Genomic DNA, 12,626 nt, shown 5'->3' on the forward strand with positions numbered 1-12,626 from the left:
ACTTCCGAGCTCCGGAAAGCTCTCTGCAAGCTCAACTATTTAAAAGCATTGAAGGGGAACTTTGCCAACCAAAAGCTGAATAGACGCGGAGGATTTTACATTTCACGAGTACCAGTAGAATTAAAGTGTTTGAACTGACTGAAAAATGTAGTCGTCGCTGGAATGGGTAATGCTATAATGTCTGTGGTCGCTTTCTTCCCATCGAAATCGTGCCAGAAGTATCTTCTAGGAGGTGATATCGGAGACATGCCACCGGATAAAATGATGGATTTGAGTGGAAAACATCTGAGGATGTTCCCCCTTCAGGTTTGTGCGTTTACAGAACTTATTAAGCTGTACCTGAGCAACAACAATCTGAGAACCCTACCTCCTGAGTTTCATCTGCTGGGCTGCCTACAGATTTTAGCTCTGGATTTCAATCGTTTTAAAGAACTCCCCCGAGTGGTGTGCCGTCTCCGCCAGCTTTCCATCCTGTACTTGGGCAACAACCATCTGAGTGACCTGCCGGCGGAGCTGAGCTCGCTGCCTGACCTGAAAACACTGTGGATCGAGAGCAACTGTTTCGAGCAGATCCCCCAAGTCGTTTCCCAATTGAAGCAACTGAAGATCTTACACGCCGGGTGCAACCAGTTGGAGGTCCTGCCCAAGGAGCTCAGGCGCCTCCGGGAACTGCAGAGCATCTGGATCTCGGGCAATTTGTTCTGCGAGTTCCCCACAGTTCTGCTGGAGATCAGCAGTCTGGAGATCATCGACGTGGACAGAAACCAGATCAGATCTTTCCCCAGCTTGGTTCACATGAAAAACTTGAAGCTCGTGATATACGATCGCAACCCCTGCAAGATAGCCCCCAGGGTGGCCGAGGAGGTCAGGAGGGTGGGAAGATGGGCTGACTATCACCCGGAGGCCGATAACAAATTATTACCGGAGAAAAAGACTGAGCAAATTGAAGAAAACAAGGACATTGAGTCGACAGAAAAGCATGAAGGCAACAAGGATTCTGGTTAGGTTTTAGATTTAATACTGAAAGTAGCTTACTCCCATCTGGCGTTTAAGAAATGTAATTATCAAGTTTCTAATTTCGCAGAAATATATGTAAAAATGGTAATTACACTTTTTCTCCTCTCCGGAGGCACGACCCATATTGGAGCAGTGTCCTGCTAGTGACGTCTGCCCCCTGGGACCTCGCCATGGCAATCAGACATTTACAGCACGGAAGGAGGCCATTTCGGCTCTTCAATAACAAAAACAGGAAATGCTGGAAATACTCAGCAGGTCATTAGCGGTAGCCAGAGGTCAAAAGCGCCCCAGTAAACGCCCCCCACCCCATCCCGAGGAGAAGCTGGTGCCTCCCACAGCGTCGCCGTTGCTTTGTTTTGCAGGGTAGCTACGAAAAGCATTCATGTCACTGGAGACAACACGGTGAAGTAAATAGGGCATCACTTTGCATCTAACCCATTCTGTATCTGGCCTGTGAGCAATTCACTTCAGTACATGGCATTCTAATTGGATGTGTGTTTAATTCCAGAACATTGATACCACTTGAGTACAAAAGTTCCGAATTTTGTTTTTAATAAGATAGCATTTGGGAAACTGCTCTTCACACAGCATCTACCAATCGAGCAGCGAACTATGGCTACCGTGCCTGCCTGCATTCCTGTGAGGGGAAAGTGCAGGCCGCTTTCACACTTTCATGGATGCATCAAATGGTATCTGCTATTGACTCGTCAATTTCTTTAAAACAGTTCAGAATGCAAGGCAAGAGCAAAGCAGGGCCATATTTGGAAGCTTTCTTGCTTCCTGCAATACAGTTCTATAGCCTTTATCTTGCAGGGTTGCTCCCAACAGCAAGTGCAACATTGGAGAAAACCTTTAACAAAGAATCCTAGCCTCATGTCACCTAATGCATCAACATTCTCCAAGTAGGATTTTTCTTGTGTAACTCAAAAGAAAATCCCTTGGAGGCACAGATGTTTAGCTCTCAGCAGTGGCACTAGCTGTCATGCTGACTTGTTTGATCTGACCACCATTGCGGGTCTGGACAGTTCTTAACTTGATGATTCATGGCTAAAATGGCCAAGAATTGAAATTTCTGAGCAACAGCTCCATACCCAAATCATGCATGTGCATGGTTGCTCTGTTGTTACCAAATTCACCCACAGTAGAAATAGGCTGATTTGTCACCATCTAGAGCCAATTCAATTACAGATGCACTTCCATAATATAAAAGGGTCATTAGACTATGCTTTTGGTACCAAAACCTGTCAAAAAAACGGTGCAACATTGGCACCAAAGATAGCATAAATGACAGCATTAAACTGCAGTGCAGATCTCATTTTAGATGATTTGGCCTGGATAATTCTTCAAATATCAACATAGCTCTTACTATCCATGGACAAAATATTTTCATATCCATTCATTCTCTAAAGCTTTATAATTCACAATATATGCACGTTTTTTGGTTAGAAAATATCTATGTTTACATATCATGAGGGTTGAGGAAGGGTTCTGTACCTGAAATGTTTTCTCTCGACAGATTGCTGCACGACCTGCTGAATTTCCAGTGCTTTGTTTTTGTTTCTGTGGTGCCTTAAATAGCTTTACAATCAAAATATATTTGCATAGCAATAATGCTCATGATGACTTTTTGTATAGCACTAACATGCATTCTCTGCCACCAGAGGAAAGCAGACTGACAGTAACCAACAGGTTCTTAAACCCCTCTCCCCTGCCCCCTCATCTCCCAAGAGTGAGGAGCTTATGCACGTCTTGGTTATCATCCATACAGCTGCCTCTGTCGCATCACCACCATTTAGTTAATAAGGACATGTGGGGTTTCTTCTTTCTTGCAACCCCCCCCCCTCCCCCACCCTCATTGTATGTACATAATTATGCACTTTTGTGAAAACCATGTATTTGAAACAGGAAATAATTTTAGATGAACCGAAGTGTGTTCATCGCAGACTCAGCTGGTAAAGATGGCATGTAACTAAATCACATCTCATCAGAAGATACCTGGCTTAATTGCTGGCTGTGGTCCTTCTATTGGTCTCAACACGTTCAAATCAGCCAGGCCACTGATTTTTACTGTTATCTAGTGATTCATACAATAAAGTCATGGGTGTGTGTCAGGTGAAACAGGATTGAGACCAACTGTGATGCTTCAGGCACTGCCCCCCCACCCCTTTCCCCCCCCCGCCACAACCAATTAGCGTGGCACATTCACTATCGAGAATTGTAATTTGAGCCAAATACACCTCAACATATTCCAATGCCTCCAAGGGTTACGGGATGAGAAATATGGCAGACACAATAAACAATTATTTTTACATAAACACTGCAGTGAACCAATCACAAGGTTCTTGAATCTTACTAAATTCAATTGAAGCACTGATCTAGTCTAAAAAAGAATTCCTAGTAAGATTTTCAGTCAAAGATTGTGAATTATTCATTTTTATCTTATCCCTCAGTAACTGCAAGTCATTCTTTGGCTTTGAAAATATTTTTCTTGGTACTTTTTCAACAATATAGGGAATGCATGTGAATGGGAGAAACTATAACACTCCAATCATCTTGCTTTTGGGACCTTCCTGGTACTGGCAATCCATGTAATGCACTAATCCATTAACCAGTCATGAGTGCTTCAGGCTGGACTTAAAATATACTGAATTGATCACCAAATCCCATTCATTGCTTCAAACTTGATGCTCTTGAAACAAGCATCATTTTTGCCATTTGAAGATGCACTCAAAACAAGCTTCAAAAATCAAAAATATCAAACTCACATTAAACCACGATACTCAGCATGATTGATGGAAACATAGAAACATAGAAAATAGGTGGAGTAGACTATTCGGCCCTTCGAGCCTGCACCACCATTCAATAAGATCATGGCTGATCATTCGCTCAGTACTCCTTTCCTGCTTTCTCTCCATACCCCTTGAACCCCTTAGCCGTAAGGGCCATATCTAACTTCCTCTTGAATATATCCAACGAACTGGCATCAACAACTCTCTGCAGCAGGGAATTCCACAGGTTAACAACTCTCTGAGTGAAGAAGTTTCTCCTCATCTCAGTCCTAAATGGCCTACCCGTTATCCTAAGACTATGTGCCCTGGTTCTGGACTTCACCAACATCGGGAACATTCTTCCCGCATCTAACCTGTCCAGTCCCGTCAGAATCTTATACGTTTCTATGAGATCCCCTCTCATCCTTCTAAACACCAGTGAATAAAGGCTCAGTTGATCCAGTCTCTCCTCACATGACAGTCCAGCCATCCCTGGAATCAGTCTGGTGAACCTTCGCTTCACTCCCTCAATAGCAAGAACGTCCTTCCTCAGATTAGGAGACCAAAACTGAACACAATATTCCAGGTAAGGCCTCACTAAGGTCCTGTACAACCGCAGTAAGACCTCCCTGCTCCTATACTCAAATCCCCTAGCTATGAAGGCCAACATACCATTTGCCGCCTTCACCGCCTGCTGTATCTGCATGCCAACTTTCGATGACTGATGAACCATGACACCCAGGTCTCATTGCACCTCCCCTTTCCTAATCTGCCGCCATTCAGATAACATTCTGCCTTCGTGTTTTTGCCCCCAAAATGGATAACCTCACATTCACATTATATTGCATCTGCCATGCATTTGCCCACGTCACCCTGCAGCCTCTTAGCGTCCTCCTTACAGCTCACACTGCCACCCAGTTCAGTGTCGTCTGCAAACTTGGAGATATTACACTCAATTCCTTCATCTAAATCATTAATGTATATCGTAAAGAGCTGGGGTCCCAGCACTGAGCCCTATGGCACTCCACTAGTCACTGCCTGCCATTCTGAAAAGGGCCTGTTTATCCCGACTCTCTGCTGCCTGTCTGCCAACCAGTTCTCGATCCATGTCAGTACATTACCCCCAATACCATGCGCTTTGATTTTGCACACCAATCTCTTGTGCGGGACCTTGTCAAAAGCCTTTTGAAAGTCCAAATACACCATATCCACTGGTTCTCCCTTGTCCACTCTGCTAGTTACATCCTCAAAAAATTCCAGAAGATTTGTCAAGCATGATTTCCCTTTCATAAATCCATGCTGACTTGGACCGATCCTAACACTGCTTTCCAAATGCACTGCTATCCAAATGCACTGCTATTTCATCCTTAATGATTGATTCCAACATTTTCCCCACTACTGATGTCAGGCTAACCAGTCTACAATTACCCGTTTTCTCTCTCCCTCCTTTTTTAAAAAGTGGTGTTACATTAGCTACTCTCCAGTCCATCAGAACTGATCCAGAGTCGATAGACTGTTGGAAAATAATCACCAATGCATCCACTATTTCTAGGGCCACTTCCTTAAGTACTCTGGGATGCAGACGATCAGGCCCTGGGGATTTATCGGCCTTCAATCCCATCAATTTCCCTAACACAATTTCCCGCCTAATAAGGATATCCTTCAGTTCCTCCTTCTCACCAGACCCACTGTCCCCTAGTACATTCGGAAGGTTATCTGTGTCTTCCTTCGTGAAGGCAGAACTGAAGTATTTGTTCAATTGGTCTGCCATTTCTTTGTTCCCCATTATAAATTCACCTAAATCTGACTGCAAGGGACCTACGTTTGTCTTCACTAATCTTTTTCTCTTCACATATTTATATAAGCTTTTGCAGTCAGTTTTAATGTTCCCTGCAAGCTTCCTCTCGTACTCTATTTTCCCCCTCTTAATTAAACCCTACGTCCTCCACTGTTGAATTCTAAATTTCTCCCAGTCCTTAGGTTTGTTGCTTTTTCTAGCCAATTTATATGCCTCATCCTTGGTTTTAACACTATCCTTAATTTCCCTTGTTAGCCACGGTTGAGCCACCTTCCCCGTTTTATTTTTACTCCAGACAGGGATGTACAATTGCTGAAGTTCATCCATGTGATCTTTAAATGTTTGCCATTGCTTATATAAGTATCCTTGGAAGTCTATTCTAGCCAATTCACTCCTCATACCGTCGAAGTTACCTTTCCTTAAGTTCAGGACCCTAGTTTCCGAATTAACTGTCACTCTCCATCTTAATAAAGAATTCTACCATATTATGGTCACTCTTCCCCAAGGGGCCTTGCACAAGATTGCTAATTAGTCCCTTCTCATTACACATCACCCAGTCTAGGATGGTCAGCTCTTTAGTTGGTTCCACGACATATTGGTCTAGAAACCCATCCCTAACACACTCCAGGAAATCCTCCTCCACCACATTGCTACCAGTTTGGTTAGCGCAATCAATATGTAGATTAAAGTCACCCATGATAACTGCTGTACCTTTATTGCACACATCCCTTATTTCTTGTTTGATGCTGTCCCCAACCTCACTACTACTGTTTGGTGGTCTGTACACAACTCCCACCAGCGTTTTCTGCCCTTTGGTATTCCGCAGCTCCACCCATACCAATTCCACATCATCCAGGCTAATATCCCTCCTTACTATTGCATTAATTTCCTCTTTAACCAACAACACCACCCCACCTCCTTTTCCTCTCTGCACATCCTTCCTAAATGTTGAATACCCCTGGATGTTGAGTTCCCAGCCTTGGTCACACTGAAGCCATATCTCCGTGATGCCAATTACATCATATCCGTTAACTGCTGTCTGTGCAGTTTATTCGTCCATCTTATTCCGAATACTCCTCGCATTGAGGCACAGAGCCTTCAGGTTTGTTTTTTTAACACTTTGCTCCTTTAGAATTTTACTGTAATGTGGCCTTTTGATTTTTGCCTTGGGTTTCTCTGCCCTCCACTTTTACTATTCTCCTTTCTATCTTTTGCTTCTGCCTCTATATTATTTCCCTCTGTCTCCCTGCATAGGTTCCCATCCCCCTGCCATGTTAGTTTAACTCCTCCCCAACAGCACTAGCAAACACTCCCCCTCGGACATTGGTTCCGGTCCTGCCCAGGTGCAGACTGTCCGGTTTGTACTGGTCCCACCTCCCCCAGAACCGGTTCCAATGTCCCAGGAATTTGAATCCCTCCCTTTTGCACCACTCCTCAAGCCACGTATTCATCTGAGCTATCCTGCGTTTCCTACTCTGAGTAGCACGTGGCACTGGTAGCAATCCTGAGATTACTACTTTTGAGGTCCTACTTTTTAAATTTAGCTCCTAGCTCCGTAAATTCGTCTTGTAGAACCTCATCCCGTTTTTTTACCGATATCGTTGGTACCTATATGCACCACGACAACTGGCTGTTCACCCTCCTTTTTCAGAATGTCCTGCACCCACTCAGACATCCTTGACCCTTGCACCAGGGAGGCAACATACCATGATCAGGATATAATTGGAAGAGTGGGGAAAATGTAGCAGAAAAACATACCAATCTGACAAGATATGCTTAAATGAAGATAAAACAAGGTCACCTAGATTCTGGGCTTGCACACAGAATCGTTGGGAACGTCAGCAACATTACTCACTCACCGACAGCAGACATCTTTCCTTATTTGGAAACTGTGCTTATTAACCGACAAGCACGGCATAGCTTGTATACAACATACGATTTTCTTCACACTAAGCATATCATTTTTTCATAATATTGACTAATCAAAACTTGTGAAACAATTTTTCCTGCCAGTTTTGATTTTTCCAAACAGAAGTTTTAAATTTGAGAATTAAACCAGCAATTAATATGAACTGATACGTTCGAAACAGGCTAAGGCTTGTATTTCGCAACCTTCCCCTCAGTCTTTTTAAATGTAAAATGCCAGAGTAATCAGCTCAATGGAGGAGAATGTTAAGCATTTATTGGTTGTGATTTCTCATGCTCTATTTATACAATGATTTGATGACTGGAACACTTCTAAATCCCTATTGCTCTCATTTACAATTGACAGTATTAATGCTGATATATTTATTCTGGGCTTTCCATCAGCTTTTGATGAGAAAAACAAACTGGCTCCAACTTTCAAAATGAAAAGAATGAGCCAGAAAAAGATCAGAGCATTTAATACTAAATATTTTAGAGATGATAGCACAGGTTAGATTAAGTAGGGAACAAAAAGTAAAATAAATTGAGACAATAGGAGCAAAGATAGAAGTAAAAATATGGATGTTAGGACAAGGAAAATCAAACTAATCTTTTGATAACATTTCTAATTTAGTATTAAATCGGTATTCATCAAGAATTTAATTCTGCTGGTTGGCAGCAGTGTCGACTAAACACTATTATTCTTTGTTTAAATTTACCTTTTGTATTCGGTCTTCCTATTCCCTCTATCAATTTTGGAAGAAGGATGAACACTGAAAAGAACTGCCAGTTTTCCAACCAATCGAATGATAAATTGCTAAAGGTTGACAGGCTGGTCAATTATTCACACAAGTCCCCTTATCAAACAAGTCATTGTTGTTTGCAGATAAGCAAATTTACTGGTGACCCCAAGAGAAGCATTCCCAAAACAAGTAAATTTAAATGTGACATCGAGGGCTCAATATTAAGCTTAGCATTGCTGTGCATGGTGTCATATTAAGTATGGGTTTCAGTGGGTCCAAATATACTGCTCACAGACCTGGTTAACAAAGTCTAAATCTTCCCCATATGGAAATGCCAAGAGCTGAATGTTCAAATTGGAGATCAGCTTATGCCAAGGCTACTTTGTACTGGCATTAAACTTTAAAATCCTGATTTCTTCCAAAGCCATTCCAAAATAGCATGGAAAGGTAAACGAGACAGCATAAAGTTTTGTTCCCCAGGAAACTGGCAGATCAAGGGTTCGGACTGTGAAATCTATGCTGGTTTAAAAGTAGTCCACCCTTCCAAGTTTTGCACCGCAGCAAGATGTACAACTGAATGACAAGTGTTCCACCCTCTTGTAAAGTCTACTTAACAAAATAATGGAATTAAATAGAACCACTCCAATCATCAAGTTGGATTTTCTTAAAATTCTGCAAAATTTCAACCTGGTCCTTGAAGACTGGGCAAAGCCCCAGAATAGCAACCTAGCTAAAGTCTTATTTTCAACTACCAATATAGCATACCAGGTTAAATTTCCAGGATCCTAAAAGGCTGGAACAATAAAGCTTAGATAGCTCATCCACATTTGCATGTATCCTTCATAATCTTCAAGCTTATTCTATTTATCCCATCCCTTATTGAAGACATTACTTAGAACATTATTCAAAACTTTTGATGGCATCTATTCCACAGATCTACCATTTAGTTTTTCCAATAGCAGTTGTGTCTCATTCAAATGTAGATCTATCTGCAATTTCCCAACTTTCATCTCACCAACATTAGTAGAAGTTTATATAGTTTTCTGCTTTGATGTGTTAACTTTCAAATAAAGCTTTCCATGACCACATAAAGTGATAGGCCCGTATCACCCCAAAAATATTCACTAAAAAGTGAAATATTGAAGTTCAAAAGTTAAGGAATTTACAGCAGAGAAACCATGATGTCTATTTGCCTATGACAACCCCTGAACTGAGGCCATGTATTGATCCCATTTCTCCATATCCTTTTATATTCTTCCTTTTCAAATATTGATACAATGACCTCAAATTATGTTGCAGCCTCTGCCTGAAGATATATGTGGTAAAATATTCCACGTTCTAACAATCTTCAGTAAGAAACTAAAGTTATAACTTTCCCTTTGTGATAATCCTGAGTTTATGCTTTCTTGTTACTAAATTGCAGATTAGTAATTACCTGCTTAAAATCTTGAAAACCTCTATCTGATACCCCTTAATCATCTCTGTTCCAAGGAAAAACGGCCAATGTTTTGAGCCTTTCATCATTGCTTTAACCTATCAATCCTGGTATCATTCTAGCAAATCTTTTCATTGCTCGAATATCCTTTCTCCAAGAGGATGTCTAGAGCTGCATAGAACACTCCAACTGTGGCCTCACCAATGTCCTATAGATATTCATTATCACTTGCTTGCTTCTATATTCAATGACCCCATGTATAAAATTAGAATCCTATTTACCTTCAGGACTTTTTCTACTTATACTTAAAGCTTTAAAGATTTATGCAAATCTAACTGTAAGCAGAGATATCGCTCCTATTGTGTTAAGAATCTATACTGCGTTTCATTGCTCTTTTTCAGGAAAATATAAACCGGTGCTTCACAATTAGAAATAAAAAAAAAACATAAGAACTTGTGATGACAAAACTTTAATATAACATGCCTTGAATACAGCCGTTGACCACATTTGTGGCCTCATCTACAAGAGTCATTCTGCATAAAGGAAACATCAGTCAAATGGAAACCCAGACACTTTACTTCAATGTACTACAATTTTATAAATACAAATCTTCTGTTTGTCTATTGGGTGATGCCTCGTGTTCAGTGTTGGCATCAAGTCCGTGTGTTATCATTATTAATGTTCATGGCTTAGCAAGGATGGTGATCGGGTACACGTTTTCTGAAAGAGATAACCCATATTACTCAAACATTACCTGCAATGGAATAGTTAGCACAAATGCAGTATCAATCTATATGACATTTCCAGATTAAAATGTAAAATGTTGCAGTTAAAATAAAGAAAACTACTGAAGATACAACCAGCATACAGGATCTTTTCCTATTATTGATGCTTTATATATACACACACATATCTATATACACACACATACTACATATTTGTTATAAATTAGTGTACATGGGGCATTTGAGTGGCAGCACATGAATACAAAAAGAAACTTCCGAGGACATACTCAGGAAATCTTCCTCTTTTTGAACAGATCATGTCCACATAAGCAGTTTTATTTAATAATTATTCTTAGTCAATATCTGGCATATACAAATCTTTACCTTGGTGCTGCCTTAATAATATTATCTACACGAAGGATCATTTCAGCTGCCTCAGATGCGCTCAACAGAACTTGTCTCTTCACTTGGAAGCTCTCTGTAACACCCAATGCTGCCATGTCTCCAATGGTGCTGTTGGTCATGTCTAACAATAGAAATAGCAGATTTTTACTCAATTCAACAAATCTCTTTAAATACCACCCTGGCCTGAAGTCAATTTAAATGCATTAATTCAACATTCTCTGTAGGCCGCTTACCTAATCCATATGTTGTTTTTCCTTCAGTATGAGCAGCTCGCAACTGAGCCACTAAATCTGCACTGTCATACCCAGCATTATCAGCTATAATAGTGGGCAGCTGAGGGGAAAAAAGCAAAAATGCACCATAGATGCAGTTACTGTTACAAATTTACCTGTACTATTTTTTACAACTAGTGTAAGTCTTAGAAAAAGTATACCAAAAAGATTGTTTTTCATATAATTTACAGGATTTATGAAAATTAGTTTAGTACACAGGATACATAATGAAAATCTAACAGCATTATATGCACAAGAAAGTTGTGTAATTTCCACTCGAGCATGATCAGACTCCATATTCAACACTTCGACCCGAGTTGTCATCATCATAGGCAGTCCCTCGAAATCGAGGAAGACTTGCTTCCATTCCAAAAGTGAGTTCTCAGGTGACTGTAGAGTCCAATATACAACCTGAGTATTCAGCTTGACAACAGTGTGCTAGTGGTAAGCAGAGGCTTACAATAGTGAGAAAACTAGTGGTTTATATCAGTCAAGTTTGATTCAGGACTAGTGGTACAATTCGAACAGGCAATAAGATGTTTTGAATATGACATAGCTATAATAGGAGGTGGAAAGATCGAGCATTGAGATCAGCACTTTCATCTGGAACCACTTATGTGGTTGGTTATTGCCAATTAGTAATGTGGTGTTAACAATTGTTTCATTGTGTGGAAAGATCATTTCCTACTAACTGATTTTCACTGGTAGCTACGTTCTAGTTTTACTTGGTGTCTGTGGTTGGGATTTGTTAAGCATATAAAGAGCAAACATTTATTCAACATCCGCATCCTTGTGGTATAAGTGCAAACTATGACATAAGATGCAACTCCAGGTAATTTCCTCTCCATTTCAAATTTTAAAAAAATACTTAATTGTGAATCTCAACCAAGAATATGATTTAAATTTGGATGTATAACATAGATTGCAGAATTGGGCTGCCCATTAAGGGAAGGCCTTTGCTGGTGTTTTATAGCAGAAATGCAGGAGGGTAAGCGGAACATTAAACAAGTATGAATATGTTCAGTCAAACACTATCAACTCCATTTCTGCGAGAAATTTATTGAACATGCAGTTTCTGGAATAATTTATTTCCAAGTTATGGCAGTTTTAGAAAACCGCAGTTATTTACTAACCAAGTAGATGACTGCAATCAAGGTTATCTACTCATAGTATCTGTAGTAAAAAGCAATCCCCATGAACACTGTATTTCAGTAACTGGCATAATTAAACATTAATTATAAAACAAACATTACAGGACAGTCAAGTTTGACAAATGTTGCATACAAAATTATCAGCCTGCTTTTTAATTATATGGTTAAGTGGATGGAAGGACTCTGGTAATCAAAGCATTGAAGGTTATCTCCACACTGAAGGGGGGAGAAGGCAAGCTGGGACAGTGGAAAGGGGAAAACAAGGTACAACCCTGCAATGAAACTTACCATTCCTAGTGCTTTAGCAAATGACTCCATTGCTACAGCTTCTTTGCCTGGTGTTCTAACAGCAAGTTCAGACACAGCTTGTGCCATTAACATCTCTGAGCAGCCTGGAGAAAAAGAAA

At 40.6% G+C, this 12,626-nt stretch overlaps 2 protein-coding genes across 2 annotated transcripts in view; one reads left to right on the forward strand and one right to left on the reverse strand.

Moving 5' to 3' along the window:
- On the forward strand, positions 1–10,529 carry lrrc10 (leucine rich repeat containing 10). The gene has a single exon (XM_070900219.1). The coding sequence runs from the start codon at positions 163–165 to the stop codon at positions 1,003–1,005; it is 843 nt and encodes a 280-aa protein (XP_070756320.1). The 5' UTR covers positions 1–162; the 3' UTR covers positions 1,006–10,529.
- Positions 10,120–12,626, reverse strand: part of cct2 (chaperonin containing TCP1, subunit 2 (beta)) — a 24,177-nt gene continuing 21,670 nt past the window's right edge. Inside the window, exons 13-16 of the mRNA XM_070900218.1 lie at positions 12,508–12,611; positions 11,030–11,129; positions 10,776–10,917; positions 10,120–10,386 (exon numbers count right to left, since the gene is read on the reverse strand). Coding sequence (XP_070756319.1) covers positions 10,356–10,386; positions 10,776–10,917; positions 11,030–11,129; positions 12,508–12,611 — 377 coding nt within the window. The 3' untranslated portion in view covers positions 10,120–10,355. The remainder of the gene's footprint in view (positions 10,387–10,775; positions 10,918–11,029; positions 11,130–12,507; positions 12,612–12,626) is intronic.

This window comes from Pristiophorus japonicus, chromosome 15, assembly GCF_044704955.1.
Source record: "Pristiophorus japonicus isolate sPriJap1 chromosome 15, sPriJap1.hap1, whole genome shotgun sequence".
Lineage (NCBI taxonomy): Eukaryota > Metazoa > Chordata > Chondrichthyes > Pristiophoridae > Pristiophorus > Pristiophorus japonicus.